The 23,019-nt window shown below is 40.4% G+C and overlaps 1 protein-coding gene across 48 annotated transcripts in view; it reads left to right on the forward strand.

Moving 5' to 3' along the window:
• PTPRD (protein tyrosine phosphatase receptor type D) overlaps window positions 1-23,019 on the forward strand; it is a 507,941-nt gene that overhangs the window by 358,977 nt on the left and 125,945 nt on the right. For 23 of the 48 annotated variants that reach the window (XM_075317015.1, XM_075317121.1, XM_075317166.1 and 20 more), the window contains 3 exons: window positions 8,196-8,405; window positions 19,995-20,155; window positions 22,883-22,897. In XM_075317015.1, coding sequence (XP_075173130.1) covers window positions 8,196-8,405; window positions 19,995-20,155; window positions 22,883-22,897 — 386 coding nt within the window. The remainder of the gene's footprint in view (window positions 1-8,195; window positions 8,406-19,994; window positions 20,156-22,882; window positions 22,898-23,019) is intronic. The other 25 variants (XM_075317066.1, XM_075317214.1, XM_075317225.1 and 22 more) reach the window with 2 other exon arrangements.

A 23,019-nucleotide genomic window follows, 5' to 3' on the forward strand; every position in this document is an offset into this window, starting at 1 on the left:
CTCATTCCAAGCATTATTATATCACTAGTTTATTTCCAAATCCGTAAATGGCAAAAGTCAATTCTAGTTCATCTGATATCAAGTGATGCCTTGGAGTAATCAGCTAAGCATCATTAAAAAAGGCCACCTGCATACAGTTATCTGATAAGCTTTAGTGAGCTGCTGTCATGATAACATTGCATTTGCTCCATTATACTTGTAGCATTGAGCTCCAGTTACACTGCATGATTATCGTGAACATGTGTTCCTAGGATTTTCTCATTTCACGATATTCGTACATCCATACATCCAAACAAGCCACCAAACAATCTGACTATTAAGCAACATGATTGTTCGTCAGGTGAAATGATCTTTTGATTGGCCCAAAAGATTGTAGTTCTCAGCAGTGCATCATCTTGTGTAAACAGGACCTGTGCTGCTAAGAACAATGGCAGTCTGTGTGTAAGAGAACACAATAATCTATTACATATTTAGGGTACATCTGAAGAGCAGTCTACCTGTGTTGGCACTTGGTGGTCAGTTAAAACTGGCCATTGCGCAATATACTGTAAATGTACCCTTAGGCGGGCTTTGCACACTACGACATCGCAGGTGCGTTGTCGGTGGGGTCAAATTGAAATTACACATCGCATCGCATGTACACATCGCATCGCATGTGACATCGTAGTGTGTAAAGGCTCGATGATATGATTAACGAGCGCCAAAGCGCCAAAGCTGACGCGACGGTCCGATGTTGTTCCTCGTTCCTGCGGCAGCACACATCGCTGTGTGTGAAGCCGCAGGAGCGAGGAACATCTCCTACCGGCGTCACTGCGGCTTCCGTAGGATATGCGGAAGGAAGGAGGTGGGTGGGATGTTTACATCCCGCTCATCTCCGCCCCTCCGCTCCTATTGGCTGCCTGCCGTGTGATGTCGCAGTGACGCCATACGACCCGCCCCCTTAATAAGGAGGCGGGTCGCCGGCCAGAGCGACGGTCCCAGGACAGATGAGTCCATGTGAAGCTGCCGTAGCGATAATGTTCGCTACGGCAGTTATCACAAGGATATCGCAGCTGCGACGGGGGCGGGGACTATCGCGCTCGGCATCGCAGCATCGGCCTGCGATGTCGCAGCGTGCAAAGCCCGTCTTAGTCTTCAATTAAGACCAGTCTAGGATTTATTCATCTCTTTCTATACACAGCAAGCAGCTATAGCAAGAAAATCACTGACGAGTGATGAATTGATCGTTTTATGATAATGGCAGCTATCAAGGGGTTGGATATTTTAAGCAGTAACTGAACAGTCAGTTTTTATGGTTGAGGTGTTAGAAGCAGTAAAAATGGGAAAGTGTAAGGATATAAGCAACTTTGACAAGGATCAAATTATGATGGCTAGTTGACTTGGTCAGAGACGCTCCATAATACCAGTCTTTATGGTGTCTTTTTGTATCCCTTGGTTAGTAGTACCTACCAAAAGTGGTCTAAGAAGGTCAAATGAGCTTGGTTTTGGGCACCCAAGACTCATGAATGTGCTTTAGCCTGTAAGGATTTAACTTACATTTGGTGCTGCCACATATACAACATCCATTGATTACAAATGTAGCATTATTGCAATAGAAATGTGTAAGTAGCAACAGCTTGCCTGCAAAATATTTCAGTTTCTTTAATTGTATAAATAGATTTTTAAAAGACAGGATTCCATAGTATGAAATTGGAAGATGGATACTCAAACAGATTATGGAAACACTTTTTTCCTAAAATAGTGGTACATCTATGACATTCACACGTGGTCAAAATTGTTGGTACCCCTTATTTAATGAAAGAAAAACCCACAATGGCCACAGAAATAATTTGAATCTGACAAAATAAATAAATAAAAAAATCTATGAAAATGAACAAATGAAAGTCAGACATTGCTTTTTAACCATGCTTCCACAGAATTAAAAAAAATAAAACTCATGAAACTGGCCTGGACAGAAATGATGGTACCCCTGAAAATAATGTGACAAAAGGGAGGTGTTAAATCAAAGAATCGCCACTAATTAGCATCATAGGTGTCTACAATTTTGTAATCTGTCAGTGGACCTGCATATAGGGCTACAGATACACACTGTGCTATTTGGTGACATGGTGTGTACCACACTCAACATGGACCAGAGGAAGCAAAGAGAGAAGAGTTGTCTCAGGAGATTAGAAAGAAAATTATAGACAAGCATGTTAAAGGTAAAGGTTATAAAGCCATCTCCAAGCAGCTTGATGTTTCTGTGACTACAGTTGCACATATTATTTAGAAATTCAAGATCCATGGGACTGTAGCCAATCTCCCTGGTCATGGCCGCAGGAGGAAAATTAATAACAAATCAAAGAGATGGATAATACAAATGGTAACAAAAGAGTCCAGAAAAACTTCAAAAGCAATTAAAGGTGAACTTCAAGCTCAAGGAACATCAGTGTCAGATCACACCATCCGTCGTTGTTTGAGCCAAAGTGAACATCATGGGAGATGACCAAGGAGGACACCATTGTTGAAAAAAAAAACATAAAAGAGCTAGACTGGAATTTGCCAAACTACATGTTGACAAGCCACAAAGCTTCTGGGAGTATGTGCTATGGACAGATGAGACAAGAATTGAACTTTTTAGCAAGGCACATCAGCTCTATGTTCAAAGACGGAAAAATGAAGCTTATCAAGAAAAGTACACTGTCCCTACTGTGAATCATGGAGGAGGCTCAGTAATGTTCTGGGGCTGCTTTGCTGTTTCTGGCACATAATGTCTTGAATCTGTGCAGGGTACAATGAAATCTCAAGACTATCAAGGGATTCTAGAGAGAAATGTGCTGCCCAGTGTCAGAAATCTTGGTCTCAGTCGCAGGTCATGCATCTTGCAACAGAATAATGACCCAAAACACACAGCTAAAAACACTCAAGAATGGCTAAGGGGAAAACATTGGACTATTCTGAAGTGTCCTTCTATGAGCCCTGACCTAAATCTTATTGAGCATCTTTGGAAAAAGCTGAAACATGCCATCTGGAAAAGGGAACCTTCAAACACAAGACAACTGGAGAAGTTTGCTCTTGAGGAGTGGCCAAAATACCTGTCGAGAGAGGCAGAAGTCTCATTGACAGTTAGGGGCACCTTGCACATTACGACATCGCAAGCTGATGCTGCGATGCCGTGCGCGATAGCCCCCGCCCCCGTCGCAGCAGCGATATCTTGTGATAGCTGCCGTAGCGAACATTATCGCTACGCCAGCTTCACATGCACTCACCTGACCTGCGACGTCACTCTGGCCGACAACCCACCTCCTTATTAAGGGGGCGGGTCATGCGGCATCATAGTGACGTCACACGGCAGGCGGCCAATAGAAGCGGAGGGGCGGAGATGAGCGGGACGTAAACATCCCGCCCACCTCCTTCCTTCCACATAGCTGGAGCGAGCCGCAGGACGGAGGTAGGAGATGTTCCTCGCTCCTGCGGCTTCACACACAGCAATGTGTGCTGCCGAAGGAACGAGGAACAACATCGTAACATCGGTCCTTCCGAAATTATGGAAATGACCGACGCTACACCGATGATACGATTACGACGCTTTTGCGCTCATTAATCGTATCAAAAAGGCTTTACACAGTACGATATCGCCTGCGACGCCGGATGTGCGTCACTTTAAATTTGACCCCACCGACATCGCACATGCGATGTCGTAGTGTGCAAAGTGCCCCTTACAGGAATTGTTTGATTGCAGTGATTCCCTAAAAAGGTTGTGCAACCAAATATTAAGTTAAGGGACCATCATTTCTGTCCAAGCCTAATTCATGAGTTTTATTTTTTTAATACTTTTGTGGAAGCAAAAAAGCAATGTCTGACTTTCATTTGTTCATTTTCATAGATTTTTAATTTATTATTACTTTTATCAGATTCAAGTTATTTCTGTGACCATTTTGGGTTTTTCTTTCATTAAACGAGGGGTAGCAACAATTTTGACCACGTGTGTATATAATTTAGTCTAACTAATGAAAATGTCATCATCTTTAACAGACACAACTACAAAAAACAAACCTTATGAAGGAACCAACCACCTTTAATATTCACATATAAAGTTGGGCCTACATCAGTGCTAATAATTTCAGGTCTTCTGCCTGTCAAAGCAGCACAATTTATTTCAGAACCCATTTATGGTCTGCCAGTATACTGTCATGATGTTGATCAGTTTACTGGAAAAAAAATATATGAACATGTAAATTATTGAATTGTAAATCCATGGTCTCCTTTATATCTTCTATCTGTTGCTGCATTCCCAAGAAATTAGTGTTTTACTTTGTATGTAAGTGAGGCATTAAATGCTCTGGGTGTCATGGAGCACTTAAGGAGGCACTGCCTTCTGATGATGTTTTCCCATCCAGCACCAGCTTCTTTATTTTGATTTATGGCCCACTTGCCTAGCTCCTGACTTCACACAGTAAGTTATTGATCAAGCTTGGGTGGGGAAGGGGAATTGGAGAATTCTGTCATACCCATAGCACACAACTCCTCATTTTCTTACAAATTAAAATGTTAATTTCTCGGGAATGCAGCAACAGATAAAAGGTGTAAATGGATTTATATTTCAAAGACCTACATGCCTAAAAATGCAGATTGGGCATCTGATCTTAATAGCAGTAAAAATATCATGTGGAAATGCAGCAATGTCAAATGTTCAAAAGGTGGGGATAACACTTTTGGCCCGGAATATATATTTTTTTCTTTTTTATTGCCAGAAATGTATGACAGCAAATTAGTACAGTGATGACAACATATACTGTCGTGCAACATCATAGAGGCATTTTAGGAGTAGGAGTGAGACATGTCATCTACTACACTGTTTTCAGTACTGATGTTGAAGGCACATTTATATTTGACCCAATACTGTTCTAATACATGACACAGCTTGAGTATTTGTGCAGACAAATTATAACGCCTGAGTATTAGTACATACAGAAGATTTTAATATAAACAGCAACAATCAGAAGCATACAAATAGATGAGGAACATTATATGTTTAAGACCTAGCTGTAACCTTGAAACATTGTAGCACAATGCAAAGTTTCAAAGGATAAAAGAAGAGGTGACATTGAACTTTCTTCAGATTGCATTGCCCGCCTATGTGGAGCTGGTTTCCATTTTAATCATCCTGTACTTTGTGGTGCGTTAATGTGTGTAATAGTTTGATAAAGAACATTTATTAATTCAGAAATTTTTGGGTCAGAATGGGTTGCTTCCCACTTTGTACCAGTATAATGAAGAGTTGAGGCCTCATTGTAGAATTAATGGTGGAGGAAATAAGATATGCATTGACTGGAAAATGAAAATGATTCCCGATAAAGGACCAAAGACCTTCATATATCTCCTGGAACTGCATTCACCACATAAAATGTTTTGTGAAAGGGAAAATATTGCTGCTTTTCTCCTAAATAATCTGCTATTTTTTTTTTCCTGTTGTCGTTGTCTTCAATAGTGTTCTGAGTTATGTGGCCATTCATTTTACTGTTTTCATCATGGAAATCAGCTCATTGTGCCTGATTTACCTAGAGACCAATTCTGTGACCCTCTATTAGCCTCTTACGCACTTACATTTCAATGCATTATTGATATGATGGAGGAGAATAATCATTAAACTAATTTAAATATATTGTTAAAAAGATAATATTTGCAAATGGTTGAGTGGAGTGTTATTTAAAGCACTAAAATATTTGCAACTAGATTGAATTTCATTGCATATTCCATTTGCTGCAGCAGGTCGCGCACATTTCATGCTGCCTATGACAAGCCAGCTGTGTTCTTCTGCTCCCTGTTATTTCTTTTCTGTAAGGCTTCTTTCTTATTAATGTTGTTTCATTCTGGGTATGAGAGCCCAACGGATCTTTCTTATTAATGTTGTTTCAATCTGGGTATGAGAGCCCAATGGATCTTTCTTATTAATGTTGTTTCAATCTGGGTATGAGAGCCCAACGGATCTTTGTTATTAATGTTGTTTCAATCTGGGTATGAGAGCCCAACGGATCTTTGTTATTAATGTTGTTTCATTCTGGGTATGAGAGCCCAACGGATCTTTGTTATTAATGTTGTTTCATTCTGGGTATGAGAGCCCAACGGATCTTTCTTATTAATGTTGTTTCATTCTGGGTATGAGAGCCCAACGGATCTTTCTTATTAATGTTGTTTCATTCTGGGTATGAGAGCCCAACGGATCTTTCTTATTAATGTTGTTTCATTCTGGGTATGAGAGCCCAACGGATCTTTCTTATTAATGTTGTTTCAATCTGGGTATGAGAGCCCAACGGATATTTGTTATTAATGTTGTTTCAATCTGGGTATGAGAGCCCAACGGATCTTTGTTATTAATGTTGTTTCAATCTGGGTATGAGAGCCCAACGGATCTTTGTTATTAATGTTGTTTCAATCTGGGTATGAGAACCAATAGATCTTTCTTATTAATATTGTTTCATTCCGGGTATGAGAGCTCAACGGATCTATCTTATTAATGTTGTTTCATTCCCGGTATGAGAGCCCAACAGATCTTTCTTATTAATGTTGTTGTTGTTTCATTCTGGGCATGAGAGCCCAATGGATCTTTCTTATTAATGTTGTTTCCCTGGGTATGAGAGCCCAACGGATATTTCTTATTAATGTTGTTTCATTCCGATCTTTCTTATTAATACTGTTTCATTCTGGGTATGAGAGCCCAATGGATCTTTCTTATTAATGTTGTTTCCCTGGGTATGAGAGCCCAACGGATCTTTCTTCTTAATGATTCATTCCGGGTATGAGAGCCCAACGGATCTTTCTTCTTAATGTTGTTTCATTCCGGGTATGAGAGCCCATATGGATCTTTCTTATGAATGTTGTTTCATTCTCGGTACGAAAGCCGAATGGATCTTTCTTATTAATGTTGTTTAGAGATGATGCAAAGATGCCTCCTATCCTGCACTTGTCGTTGCACCATCTGAAACACCACCATCAGCAACCACATCCCAGCTGGTTCAATTGTCCATACCACAGTCCTTGTAACTCAAGCGCAAATACGCAGCCAAGGCCCCACATACCACACTACTGAATTCTCACATTTTGCAACTGCTTGCGCTCGAAATATTGCCTTTTAGGCTAGTGGAGACGGGCGGCACGGTGGCTCAGTGGTTAGCACTGCAGTCTTGCAGCGCTGGAGTCCTGGGTTCAAATCCCACCAAGGACACCATCTGCAAGGAGTTTGTATGTTCTCCCGATGTTTGCATGGGTTTCCTCCGGGTTCTCCAGCTTCCTCCCACACTCCAAAAACATACTCATAGGGAACCTAGATTGTGAGCCCCAATGGGGACAGTGTTGCCAATGTATGTAAAGCGCTGTGGAATTAATAGTGCTATATAAATGAATAAAATTATTATTATTAATTATTATTATTTGCCACCTCATAGCATGTTAATACTTTAGAAGAAACTTTTTTACTCTTCTAATAGATTAACCCTTTAGAAGCAGCAAAGTCCTTATTTTGTAGACAAAGCCTTTAGAAGCAACTGCACTTTTCTTTTTTAATTTGGGCTGTATAATACACTAGAACATATTATTACAAGGCTCCTGGCTGTATAGGTGAGGAAAATTGTTCCCTATGTATACCTCTGACTCGCAGACCTTTGGGATGCATTTGTGAATTAATTTATCATGTTTGTACTTCATTCTTGGTGCATATATGAAAAAACTAGATAAATCGTTACTCCCATTATATTCTATTGACCAACAACATGTTAAAGCAATGAAATAGGGAATCCAGAATCTTGACCATATAGCAACACAAGACTCAATTTATCATTTTGATTCCATATAAAGTCAGCAAATGCCCCTCTCGCAGTTGGTATCCTCCTGAGGAGAATCTCAACAGAGTTGGAGTTCACTCTGCTAAAAGGGAAATCATATGATAAATGATGTGATGATCATCTCAAAAAGTCGTGCAATTTCATCATTTTGTTTTCAGAAGAGATAGCTCATCTTTAAGTGTATGTTCAGTCTTGTCTTTATGTGTTTTATAGCACATTACTAAGAAAGAACTAAGAAGCATATAGAAAATAGAAATCTTTATGTAAAGAAGACCACCTTTTACTAGAAGCTATCATAGATTTTACCTTCACCATTTATAGAACGATTACTAAATAAATACAAGTTAAAAAATGATATTTTATGATTTCTTTCAGCTCTTGAAGGATATTTCAAGGAAGCGAAGAAGTATTCGGTTTAAGAGGGAAGTTGAATCAAAACCTTACATTGCAGCTCACTTTGATGTTCTTCCAACGGAGTTTACACTAGGAGATCAGAAAAATTATGGTGGCTTTGAGAACAAGCAACTGCAAAATGGACAAGAATATGTGTTCTTTGTTCTGGCAGTAATAGAGCACACTGAACTGGTGAGTAGGATCAAGGTTATGCTGAAATATTTTTATTGATGAAATAGAACTTTGGGTGATACATCAAAAAGTAAACCAAATCTATAAATGAAAAGTTTTCAAAAATTGGAAATAGTTTAGCAACTAATATTTTTAATATTAGAGACTAAAGTTTTTGAGTTCATTAAATGTTTTGCTTTTTTACTTGCAATGAAATAAAACTTAAATATCAGAATTTGGCTCAATGATTGTTCCATGCTGTGATTTTATTTACTCTCATTAATATCATTTGTCATTGTTAATGTAAAAGTTTTGATGCAGATGTTCCTACCTTATTATAGCTTGTATTTGGTTATAAAGGTAGTCTTGTAGTAACCTATTTATTATTTAGTCGTAGGATAGGTCTTTTATAAGACATCAGTGTAGGTTGGACTGTAGTTTTGAAACGTTTCAGCATGTTCTCCTTGATGGACTTAAATTTTGGATCTTTGTTGTTACATATAGAGATAGTATAAAAATTGAGGAAAATTACAAAATAACTTTTAATAAATAATTAAAACTTAAACAATTGACCAAAATAAAGTGCACAAAGTGATAAGGTGCAAAGGTTGCCGTACAGGCTGTAGGTTGCCTGCAGACGCAAAAATGGTCAAAGCACGTTCAACAAGGAACTGCTCATAGCGTCACAAGATGTGACTACACAAGTAGCCAAGCAAACGAGCGTTCCCAAAGGGTGAAGCAAAAACCTGGTGACAGATTTCCTTTAAAAGGAAATTAATCAATGTGATACAGAATTGCTTTTGTTAATTTTGGCTCTTAAAGAGTAAATTTAAAAAACTAGAAGGTGGCCCGATTCTACGCATCGGGTATTCTAGAATTTACGTATTGTGTAGTTCATGTATGATTTTTGTTACAGATATAGATATATATATATATATATATATATATATATATATAGATGTTGTTGTGTGTAGTTACCAAGTGTTTGTGTAGGGCGCTGTACATGTTCTGGGTGTTGTCTGGGTGTGGCGGGGGGTGAGAGCGGTGTTATATGTGTGTTGCGTTGTTTGTGGAGCGCTGTGTGTCTGTCGCGTTGTGTGTGTGTGTGTTGCGCGGTTTGTGTGGGTGTGGTGTGTTTTGGGAGGAGGTATGTTTTGTGCAATGTGTGTGTTATGCGGTATGTGCGTATATTTATGTATGCCGCGGTGTTTGTGTGTGTGTTGGGTGTTGTGTGTGTGCAGCGTTGTCTGTGTGTGTGGATGTCTGTGTATGGCGGTGTTTGTGGTTCCCTGTGTGTGTGTGTGTGTTGGGGGGAGGTGTGCACCTCCCATCGTGCTCCATCCCCCATGCTGTGCACCCCCCATCGTGCCCCATCCCCTATGCTGCGCATTCCCCATCGTGCTCCATCCCCCACGCTGCGCACCCCCCATCGTGCTCCATCCCCCATGCTGCGCACTCCCCATCGTGCTCCATCCTCCATGCTGCGCACTCCCCATCGTGCTCCATCCTCCATGCTGCGCACTCCCCATCATGCTCCATCCCCCATGCTGCGCACCCCCCATCGTGCTACATCCCCCATGCTGCGCACCCCCCATCGTGCTCCATCCGCCATGCTGCGCACTCCCCATCGTGCTACATCCCCCATGCTGCGCACTCCCCATCGTACTACATCCCCCATGCTGTGCACTCCCCATCGTGCTACATCCCCCATGCTGCGCACCCCCCATCGTGCTACATCCCCCATCGTGCTACATCCCCCATCGTACTACATCCCCCATGCTGCGCACTCCCCATCGTGCTACATCCCCCATGCTGCGCACCCGCCATCGTGCTACATCCCCCATGCTGCGCACTCCCCATCGTGCTACATCCCCCATGCTGCGCACTCCCCATCGTGCTACATCCCCCATGCTGCGCACCCCATCGTGCTACATCCCCCATGCTGCGCACCCCCCATCGTGCTACATCCCCCATGCTATAATAGTTCTCCTATTATACTCAGAGAGGAGTATAATAGGAGGACTGTAATAGGAGGAGTAGTCCTGGGGGGAGAGGAGTATAATGCCGGCTCCCTGCACATGTGTACTGGGAGCCGGTGTACACTGGTAACTATGATACACATCGGGTAACCAAGGGACCTTAGTTACCCGATGTGTATAATGGTTACCAGCGTTCACGGGCTCCGTCAAGATCCCAGCATCGCAAGGTTATGTCTGGCGCTGCTGGGATTGTGACGGAGCCGGTGTACACTGGTAACTATGATACACATCGGGTAACCAAGGGACCTTAGTTACCCGATGTGTATAATGGTTACCAGCGTTCACGGCCTCCGTCAAGATCCCAGCATCGCAAGGTTATGTCTGGCGCTGCTGGGATCGTGACGGAGCCGGTGTAGAAGCAAGCGATATCCCAGGATGTTGTGAGTGTGTGGATGTGATGTGTGAGGTGTGTGTGAGAGTGCGTGTGATCTGATGTGTGTGTGTGTACTCACCTGGGAGTCGGAGCTCCGTGTCAGTTGGGCCAGAGCGAGCGTGCATTGCGTGAGGGGGGCGGGGCCTGCAGAGAGCCGGGGCGAGAGGCCAATCCGTGCGGGGGGGCGGGGCCATGGCGAGCCCAGCGGCCAATCAGCTTTGTGTCACCGTAAGGACACAATTTTGGAGCATGACAGACAGACAGACAGACAGACAGAATAAGGCAATTATATATATAGATGATCCAAAAGTCTCAGTAACATACAGGGGGATCCATAGAGGAGGACCATTGAATATTTCTTCTGTTCTTCTCTGCCCTTTTTTCCCGCTTAGACTACGCACTTTCTTATTCAAAAAGCCCTATTCATTGGAATGTGTATTGTCAGTGATATATCCTTATTCTATGCCCTCTGTCCAGTTTGCACCATCTTACCTGTGATAAGTATTCACACCTCATAACAGGTCACCGGTAGAGATGAGCGAACTCGAGATTTGGTTTTTGGTGTTCGTACCAAACACAGACTTTACAAAAAAAAACAGAGTTTGAGTTCGGAGTTCGAGTGCTTTACGTATGCAAACCACTTACGCGAACATCACTGTGCTCGGGTATGCTCGGGGCTCAGCCCAGTGCGAGACTCTTGCAATATTTGATCTGCTCACACTGGACATAATAACAGCATGATCAGATGTAGTGTGCACCATACAACAAAAAAACTTAGAGTTGAGTGAATCCATGGAAGGTCTGTTTGGTGGGTTCAGCCGGGCTTTAGATAAAGTTCTGATCTGGACCCGGTCTTGTCCTGAACCCCAATGGAAGTCACAAATTAGGCAGTTCATGTCTCCACAAATATATAACACTTAAAAATATCAGCTTTATTCTAGCAAATTTAAAAACATTCAAAATTACACACCATAAAGTAAAGTGCAAAGTAAAAGGGAGGAGGGTAAAGGTCGCTCCTTAAAAATACACCTCCCTCCTGTCCACTACCTAAAGCAGAGGTCGGCACCCTAAAGAGATGAAACAATATGGCGCCCCACTCTCCGAAGCCTATCCCTATTCTGCCCTACCTTGCCCTCACAAAAGATATGAAATGTGCTCACATCTAAGGACAAGGTGCAAATAGTGTTTGTGAAATTTTCTTTTAACAAGTGGGCAATCAAAATTATATATGAAACAATTTTGTGCAGGAGTAAGAGGAGGGCTATGTAAATATATACCCTATTGATGAATTCTCCCTGCTGTCCAATACCTTTCTCAGAGGTCGGCACCCTAATGATAAGCGATATGGCGCCCCCACTCTACGATGGCTACCCCTGAACTGCCCTAATGCACCCTAGCAGCAAGTAAATAAAGTGCTTATGCTTAAATAAAGTGCACAAAAATGTTATTAAACAGACAGATGCATTAATTAGGATAGTCAGTACTTATCCCTAAACTGTGTTAATGCACTCTGGCAGCTAGTAGATAAAGTGCTTATGCTAAATAAAGTGCATACTAGTATTCTTAGGCAGACAAAATAATCATTGGGATAGTCAGAAGGTACTTATCGTGTAGAAGGCCATGTGTACGTCCCTCAATTTGCCTCAATATGCCTCAACACGTTTCTCTCAAAAGTGGTCATCAGGAGGCCAGATACAGAAGGTGTCAGCAGGATGCCATGACATGTAGGTAGGAAGGGAACCTGATGCTTTTAGGTCCCCTTAAAGGGAACCTGTCATCAGAAATTTAGCTTGAAACCTAAATGTTTCCCCCTCTGCAGCTCCTGGGCTGCATTCTAGTAAGGTTCCTGTACTTTTTGTGGCCCCTTTTAAACCAAATTAAATACTTTATAAACTTGTACCTTTGGCTATGTAAATTTTGTAAATCGTCCATGGGGGCGGGCTCTCTGGTGATCGTTGCTGTTCCTCCAGCACATTGACGCTCCATTTCATCCATCAGGACGCCGCCCACTGCGCCCGAGGTGCCGCCTACGCCAGGACACCTGGTGACGTGTGTCACAAGCACGAGATTATGGGCGGCGCTGTGATTGCATCACAAGTGCCCGCCCATAATCTTGTGGACGCGCTTTCCCCCACTGCCTCCAGCGTTCTGCGCAAGCGCTTGCCGGCCAAATGACCTGACGTCACCTCCTTCCCATCTTACCCTGCAGCAGGGCAAGATGGGAAAGAGGTGACGTCGGGTCATCTGGCCAGCAAGCGCTTGCGCAGAATGCTGGAGGAAGAGGGGAAAGTGCGGTCACGAGGTTATGGGCGGCACTTGCTGGTGACACTCACAGTGCCGCCCATAACCTCGTGCCTGCGCAAAACGTCACCAGCAGTCACACGTGCAAACAGTGCACAGTCCCGCTACAGTCGCACAGCGCATGCGCGGGACCACGGGCGCCCAGGGGCGGTGTCCTGAGATATGAAATTCAGCGTTGGGGGGCGGCGTAAATCTGCTGGAGGAACAGCAACGGTCAGCAGAGAGCCCGCCCCCATGGACGATTTACAAAATTTACATAGCAAAAGGTACAAGTTTATAAAGTATTTAATTTGGTTTAAAAGGGGCCACAAAAAGTACAGGAACCTTGCTAGAATGCAGCCCAGGAGCTGCAGAGGGGGAAACTTTTAGGTTTAAAGCAAAATTTCTGATTGCAGGTTCCCTTTAAATAGCGGATGAAGGAAATAGGAAAAATGATCCGGCACTGATTCTCCTTTTAAGATAAAATCTCCAAAGTCTTTATTAGAAATATTAAAAACATCGTGAAGGCCGAGTATAAATCTTTACATGGAAACTTTACGTGTTTCGGACTACACCATAAAAACAACTAGAGTCCTTAATTAAGGAGATTTTATCTTAAAAGGAGAATCAGTGCCGGATCATTTTTCCTATTACCTTCATCCACTAACCGGTTGGGACTCACCGACGGATCCTAGGCACCCGCAAGGTCCAGCAGTCCGGGCAACAGGTGAGCTGAAGAATTTTTCTTTCCCTTTAAATAGCACACTGAACAAACATGACTCCCCCCTCTTCCTCCCTCTCCTCCCCCTTTCTCCCAGGTCCAACAGTTAACGCCACTAAACATTAAATGCCTGTTACTAAAAACATACCATAATATGTGGTAAACTAGGTCATCAGTGGGTGGCGCACACCTTTACCACCGATCGCGGTCATCCGCCCACATGATAGATCGGTAGTTAATACGCCATCCTCGCTATCCAAGAGGGGCATGTGAGAGAGCCATTTGCATCCCAAGCTGGAACGCACCCTCATGCTGATGATGAAAGCGGAAGTACCTCTACCCTCTCCAGCATGGGATATGTAAAAACCGTTTGCATTCCAGGCTGTAACGCACCACCACGAGATATATTTCGACCTTAATAAGATGTACGGTTGCCACCAGTGGTCCCCTTTTATAAAAACGACAGTTTCTTCCCACCAGTCCAGGAAGAAATTAGCATACGAGGGAGCACAAGGGCTCCCCATAGCTCTCCCCCTAGCTGGTTGAAGTACTTACCGTCGAATTTAAAGATATTATGATGTAACAAGAAGTCCAATAGACCCAGGACCAACCGATTGTGATCAAGACATTCCGTGGTTCTGGTGTTAATACTCGACAGCTTTCAACCTCAGATCGTGTGGTATATTACTAAAGAGTGCCTCCACATCGATGGAGGCCAAAAGCACATCCTCTCCTATCGTGATACCATCAATTTTACCCAAAAGATCAGCAGTATCCGTTTTATAAGAAAAGAGTGAGGTGACAAAAGGGCGCAACACTTCATCAATGTCGATCCCGCTATTCTGCATTTAAGAGCCTACACCCGAGATTATAGGACATCCCTTTAGCGTCTCAAGACCCTTATGGACCTTTGGCAAGGCATAGAAGTTCGGCATCGTTGGAAAAGTTGGTTTAAAAAAATTTTATTCACTATTTGATAAGCCACGCCCTCTTTCCTCTTCAAGAATCATAAGGAGGGATGGCTTATATTCAACAATGGGGTTTGATGAGAGGACCGCATATGTACTCCTACCTCTAAGGATCTGGTGGCACATCTCAAAATATTTCTCATGATTCATAATTACCAGATTGCCACCTTTATCCGGAGGTTTTATAATCAGGTTTTCATTTCTCTCAAGATCCTGTAGTACTAAGAACTCCTCATCAGAGAGGTTCTGGTCAAGGTTATCATCCCTATGAGGGATCTTTTTTAGATCCCTTTCCACCAAGTTTAAAAAGATATCAACATTGGTGGTATCACCCTGTGCGGGCATATTCGTGCTTTTCGCCCTAAGTTTCGTGAAGGGCCCAAGACTGCTCCCAGTGGTATCCCCCTGCTCCAGTAGGAGTCCCAAAAGGGACTGATAGCCTTCCATATCGTCTTCTGTTAGTCCCAGGTTTTTACAGCTCTCTCTATCATTATTTAGGAAGAACTTCCTCCACTTAAGTTTTCTTCCAAAGAGCTGTAAATCTTTGGTTTATGCAACAATTTCTCTTGGCTATAATTTTCTTTTTTGTGCACACTACATCCAATAAAACTGTTGTTTCCCCCTGTGTGAGCCGATCAAACACTGGAAGTGGCGCACACTGGGCTGAGTACTGAGCATACCTCGCATGAGTGGTTTTCTTTCATATTTTAAGCGCCCGAACGCAAAATAAAAACTCTGGGTTTTTTTGTAAAGTCAATGTTCAGTATGAACATTGAACACCGAACTGTAGGTTCACTCATCTCTAATCTCTAGTCATCAAGCATTATGAGAGTGTACAATCTTTTACCAACCTAAAAATGAGACAAGTAAAAACAGAAATGGGATAATACAAATTTTGATATAGAAAATGTAAATCAGCTTCTTCCCAATTATTCCCATTCTTATTACATTTACGATGGTGTTTATAAGTATCTGGTAATTTTATGCCTTGTACATAATGTACCATTAGTTCCTCACATACTCTCTGGATTAAAGCATGTGTTAATTCTAATTACCTTGAAAATCACTTGCATTAAGTTTCTAATTCTTCCCCTTGTAATACCCAGGACTGTAATTAGTGATTTATTGAATAATATCTTGATACCGTTTGACTTCTGCTAGAGTGAAAAGTGGCACCAATTTCTGCATTTCCTGTTCGGAGATGCTCCGCAATTGATAGACCTTCCTCTCTGAGATTATTACAGAGAGTACTGAGGCATGAACTTTCCAGCAGTTATATATTTTAAAAAGCCTGTGGAAAATGAAAGGTTCCTGCTTTGTCTGGGGATTGCATGAATAAATAGCTTTTACTGCAAACAGCATTTCAGCCACATGATAAGGGACATTCACTGAAAGTTAGATTCTGCAATTTATAGCTAATACAGAAGCAAATTACAGCTTTCTGGGAAAAATCACTGTTTATTACAATCTCATTTATTGGCGCAAAACACAAATATTAGATTTGACCTTTTTTTATTAGCATATAATGTACGGTAAACAGCATATCTTGATGTACTGTACGGTTACTTTAATGATATGTAGTTAAATACAATGTGTATACATCTGCGTCTTATTTAGCACTTAACAGGAAGGATGACAGAAAATAAGTAATATCCTGAAAGTGTTAGGGAGTTGGATTGTGTTCAACAACTCCAGAAAGTAGCAGTCCAGCATATATCTTCTTTATTAATCCAGTATTATAAACAGTAAAAAACAAAATACCAACTAGCACTCAAAAATCAAAATAGGTTCCTTCTTGGAAATGGGGGTTTACGTGTTTTGAGGAAATACCTTTTAGTAATAGCATCAGGTTATGAGCAAGAGGATAAAATGCCAAATAGCACTCAAAAATCCCAATAAGTCCCTTCTTGTAAAAGTGGGTTTACGCGTTTCGAGGAAATACCTCTTGCTCATATGAGTAAGAGATATTTCCTCGAAACGCATAAACCCATGTTTTCAAGAAGGGATTAATTGGGATTTTTGAGTACTCTTTAGGATTTTATCCTCTTACTCATAATCTGAGACTATTAGTAAGAAGTATTTCCTCAAAACACATAGACCCACATGTTTCCAAGAAGGGACTTATTGTGATTTTTGAGTGCTGTTTAGCATTTTATCCTCTTGCTCATAACCTGAGGCTATGAGTAAGAGGTATTTCCTCAAAACACGTGAAACCACATTTTTCCAAGAAGAAACTTATTATGATTTTTAAATGCTGTTTTACATTTTATCCTCTTACTCATTACCTGAGGCTATGAGTAAGAGGTATGTCCTTGAAGCGTGTAATCCCACATGTTTCAAAGAAGGGATTTATTGTGATTTTTGAGTGGTGTTTTTCATTTTATCCTCTTACCCATAACCTGAGGCTATGAGTAAGAGGTATTTCCTCGAAGTGTGTAAACCCAGATGTTTCGAAGTAGGGACTTATTGTGATTTTTGAGTGCTGTTTGGCACTTTATCCACCTAACCATAACCTGAGGCTATGAGTAAGAGGTATTTCCTAGAAGCATGTAAACCCAGATGTTTGCAAAAAGGGACTTATAGTGATTTTAAGTGCTGTTTAGCATTTTATCCTCTTACTCCTAGCCTGAGGCTTTGAGTAAGAGGTATTGTCATGAAACACGTAATCCCACCTGTTTCCAAGAAGGGACTTATTGTGATTTTAGAATGCTGTTTGGCATTTTATCCTCTTACTCATAACCTGAGGCTATGAGTAAGAGGTATTTCCTCGAAACATGTAAACCCAGATGTTTCCATGAAGGGACTTATTGTGATTTTTGAGGGTGTTTGTCATTTTATCCTCTTACTCAAAACCTGAGGCTATGAGTAAGAGGTATTTTCTCGAAACGTGTAAACCCAGATGTTTGCATTAAGGGACTTATTGTGATTTTTGAGAGTGTTTCTCATTTTATCCTCTTACTCTTCACCTGAGGCTATGAATAAAATGTTTCCTCAAAACGCACAAACCCACACGTTTCCAACAAAGGACTTATTGTGATTTTTGAGTGCTGTTTTGCATTTTATCCTCTTACTCATAACCTGAGGCTATGAGTAAGATGTATTTCCTCAAAACGTGTAAACCCTCATATTTCCAAGAAGGGACTTATTGTGATTTTTATCCTTTACTGTCTGTTTTTAATACTGGAATAATAAAGACGTGCTGGAGACCAGTATCCAAACAACAACTGCAGAGAGTAGCAGTCCAGCACATATTTTTTTTCGGATGTGCTGGACTGCTACTTTCTGGAGCTGTCGTTTTTATCCTGGTCTCTGGCACTCCATCCAACCAGATGAGTCGGATGTTTTTTCTGACTTTATTGGAATGTGTTCTTTAGAATACCTGTGCTATCAATGTAGTTATGACACAGCTTCATCATTTCATCCTTTCTAGATCAATTATATATTATCTAGCATGAGATTTTGTATAACCCAAAATACCATTTCTGATTAAGTAAGTATACCGCCCTTTTTCACATGCTGATATAGTATCTGGAGCTACTACCTCTTACGGTACGGCATTTCACACTCTGACTATTCTAACTTGTAAAGAACCCCTTCATGTTTAGATGTTGAAATTACATTACCTCCACATTTAATAAATGTCACCAAACCCATTGTAAAGCCCCCCTATACGCAAAGATAACTGTTGACCAAATGGTGGTTTGCTGATTGTTCATCGATAGCTATCCCTTGTGATTCTTCCTACCCCAGAGCATTTGGCTCTTGGTGTTATTTTGTTCTCTATGGTAGAGCTGCCAGACTCCTCTGGTGGTGGCTTATCTTACTGAGAGCAAATGGACCATCAATCCAATATCCTACATGCTGGATTCTTGCCTGACATATTTCTGGGAAAAGTTGGGAGGCCTCATTACACATAAGACTATCAACTGAGGCCACTGAAATCAGGTTTGGCCAACGTTAGTCTAATGTATATGGCTGTCTTTAGGTTTTTTGATGGAATAAATCATATGCCAGTTGTTATTTTGTTTTAGCCACACATGCATTAATGGATATCTGTGAACAGATTTTTTGCTATGTAATTTGAGGGCAACGGGACACTGATTTCAATGATTTTCACTTATAATACTTAGTGCTGACAATAACTGTTTTATCTGCAGATTATCATTATCTTATTAGCTACTACTTGGCCACCACACCAGCACTAATTAACAGCTTACGTCCAATATAGAATATACACATAAAGTACACTTAAAGTTGATAATCAGTGGTGTGGTCAAGGTAATCTTCTGAGCTCTGCTACATGCTGCATCTAAACACTCTGGGTCACCACTGCTGCACTTAGTAAACCAAGTGATACATATTTGGAATCAAGGTCTCTTTTCCTAAATGATGCTGCTCTTAGATAAGTTAGCAAAAACCTGCTGACAGATTCCCTTTACTACATATGAATGAGATCACCTCTAAGACACCTTTTTACTAAGGTGAGCATGCCCAATTTTTGTGACTTCTCATTATAAAATAGAACTCCCAAACATTTTATATTATCCTTTTTAGAATGTTAATCCTAAAACTGGATCCCACTTAACAGATGTGGCCTTACAAGCAGGCTTGCACTGAGCAACATGAGAATTGGTGAATCTCCAGTGGTTGAAACATTTTATTCCCTATGTATGGATAAGGGCAGTATCTCATCATTCATTTAACAAACAACTCAGTTTATTATTACATAGAAACATATGCAATTTGTGAATGAGGGTAATGTATTATTTGCATGTAGCTGAATAATGGGCCCCTCGATGGCAATGTTACTGGTGGGTCTTTGGCACCCCAGACAGACACTACTTGCAAATTATTATTCTTTTTTTATTTTTTATTAGTCGTTATAATAATTCCAGATTATTACAGAATATGTAACACTGCATTGAGTTGTTTATCTGTTATTTCACCCTACAATGATTGTTTACTATGATGTATCAGTTCCTTAATCAAAGGGGTGTCCTACACACCCTAATATTAGCAGCACTGGTTAGACAACATCATGCAACTTTTTACTAAAAAATGGCAGAAGATCTCATAGTCTCTTGTTAAAAGATTTTTTTTGTAAATGAATGTGTATCCTTCTCCCATTGGTTTTTGAAGTTTTTTTAAAATTGACTTAGTATCTACAATGTTTGATCTAAAATTATAAGCCTTACACGCATATCTAAACAGAGCTTTCCTTACATACAGACAATGTATGCCACAAGCCCTTACTCAGATCCAGTAGTATCTATGGAGCTTGATCCACAGCCAATGACAGATGAAGAAGAAGGTTTAATTTGGGTGGTTGGACCAGTTCTGGCTGTTGTATTCATCATCTGCATTGTAATAGCAATCCTTCTGTATAAAAGGTAAGTGGCCTTCGGACACATAATACATAACACTGGACTAATGAATGATAAATGGATAAAATGCAATCACACTGTCATATAATAATTAAAGAATATGCAAAATTTGTCAAGAAACGAATTTATGCATTCCCATTTGAAAGCAGTAATAAGACACCACAGTAGCTAGTATTTAATTTTTTTTTATTTTGTCTAAATTCTTTCACCTACTATGTTATATAGAAATACTATTCAATTTTACCTAATGTACTTTACCTTAGGTTAACAAATTTATCCCATATTATGCTAATAAGGCAAGGTCAACACCAAATTAAGACTTTGGGTCAGTCGAGGTCTTAATAGTCAGTCAGTATGGGAGATTAGAGCTGTATCCTTGTTTTTATATCCCTTTGTTAGGTATCATGTATGTGAGTGTAATGCATGTAGATACAATCCCATCAGTAGCCGTTTTCACCCAATTCCAGCCCTGTTTTGGCACCAAGAGAATGTAGTTGTAACCTGCCGAATCACACAGTGGTTGATCGGTGAAGCAGAGGTCAGTTTTTTAATTCTTCATTAGACAAGTCTATGGGAATTCATAACAAGACTCATCAACCTTGTTCTGAATCCTGTAGACTTGGGTTAAAAAAGTGACTTCAGGAACACACAGCTATGTAAAGGATTATAGCCATAACCAGAGCAGGGCTTAAAATAAATGGAGACGCCAATTGGTGAGTATATAACTACATGCGTTTCATTCACTTCTGTGATCCTGAACAAAGGGATAAAGAGAAACTAAAAAATTCTGAAGTGGTGCTGTAATAACCTTGGTCACATTTCTGCATCTACTCTAGTTTAGCTATGTAATTTCCATATTCTTGAACTCATAATTCTACACACTATTCAATATGTGGCTACACTAGTGACTTGTATAGAGGAAATATTACATTCTTGTCTCTACTCCTCTTTTAATGTATCGTATGATTATATTTGTCTGGGCACCAGATGCGTGGCACTGGTCACTAAATCTAAGTTTAATGTTCACCGATGGTTCTCCATTAAAAGGTATCAACCACTGAGGACTCTCAGTTCTTTTAAAAAAAATGTTTTATCTCTACTAGCTAACACGATACAAAGATATATTTTACCTGTTCACCGAGACACCAAAATGCTTTTCAGTGACCGTTTTAACCAGTGTATTAACACATACTACATAGTTGTACATTTTATTTACCCTGCAGAATTTTGCACCATCTGCAGATATTTTACTCTTTGAGGCCTGAATAAGGTCATTTATAAATATTGTAAAAGAAGAGGGCCCAGTACTAACTCCTGTGGTACCCAGCTGTAAACCAGTAAGATGTTAACGCATTAATAACCACCCTTTGTTTCTAATCCAAAAGCCAGTTATTAATCCAACTACTTATATTTTCACCAAGTCTTATTGTCATTTCATGTATCAAACTATTATGTGACACTTAATTGAACGCCTTTGTAAAATCCAGATATACAACATCCATAGCCTTCCCCAAGTCCAGTTGGCAACTTATCTTCTCATAGAAGCTGATCAGATTTTTTTGACAGGACTGATCCCTCATAAACCCATGTTGAGGCTGAGTTATGAGGTTAGGTTTATTGAGACACTCCATGGCATAGCATCTCTTAGGAAACCCTCAAACATTTTACCACAGAAGAGGTTAATCTTATAGTTCTATAGGTTCCAAGCTTAGTTTTTGACAGTTTTTTTTAATACTGATACCATTTGCTATGCGCCAGTACTGTTTTTATGAAATCCGTTAATAGTTTTATTCATAAACCCCATATTCATTAGCTGTCTATCCATGTCTTGAAAACTGATTAACAGTTTTCTGTCTTTGGAACAGAAAGCTGGAATGCACAGTCAGGGTTAAACTGAGTTCATTATTGAGAAGACTTGTGCAGCTGCAACAGATAAAACTATGATTTTATTAAAACTTTACCATTAATCCCAGTAAGTGATGCACAGATAGAATAAGGGTTTCTGTCCCTATTGTATGCTGCCCTGATTCGGAAGCATAAATTAAGTAACCGATTCCCTTTAAAAGTCTAAATCCCAATGTTTAGTTTGTGCAGTCCATTCTAATGGATCATGCGATACACATTAAATAGTGCCGAGTATTAATCCTAATCTCCAGTGCTCAGAACATATTGGGGGATTGTATTTAAGGAATTATTGTCATTTTAAGTTATTAAATCAATAGTAGAAATGAAAATAAGCAACTTTGTAAAGTATCTTATCAGATAAATCAGCTTCTTTCTCCTCCTGGACTGATTATTTTTATTATTTATTATTATAGCACCATTTATTCCATGGCGCTTTACAGTGAAAGAGGGTATACATACAACAATCATTAACAGTACAAAACAGACTGGTATAGGAGGAGAGAAGACCCTGCCCGCGAGGGCTCACAGTCTATAGGGAATTGGTGATGGTACTCAGTTCACGGGTAGAATCTGTGTATTGTGAAGGCAGATTTTCCTGTTACTAGGATAGAAGATGGAAGTTGGTGCTTTTAAAATTTTATGAAGAATTGAAATAGAAACTGATTTATGAAAAATGATGGTTACTCTTTAAGCCTACATATGATAGTAAGAGGTTTTTGGAAAATTCTGCCTGCTTCATGATTGGTAGTATGTTTGTCAAAATTAATAACTATTTTGAATTATTTAAAATAATTTTACATTTTTCTTTGTTGCTGCGTTAAAATGGAGTAGTAAGCCGGACAGGTGAGGACTAAAATAATATTCAATACATGTGATTAAATTGGTATTGAGGCTATTAAATAAAGTCTAATAATGAATGGTTTTGTTTATGATATGTGAATTGTTCTTCATCAAAATTGACTTTA

Source organism: Anomaloglossus baeobatrachus, chromosome 1 (genome assembly GCF_048569485.1).
Source record: "Anomaloglossus baeobatrachus isolate aAnoBae1 chromosome 1, aAnoBae1.hap1, whole genome shotgun sequence".
Classification (NCBI taxonomy): Eukaryota; Metazoa; Chordata; class Amphibia; order Anura; family Aromobatidae; genus Anomaloglossus; species Anomaloglossus baeobatrachus.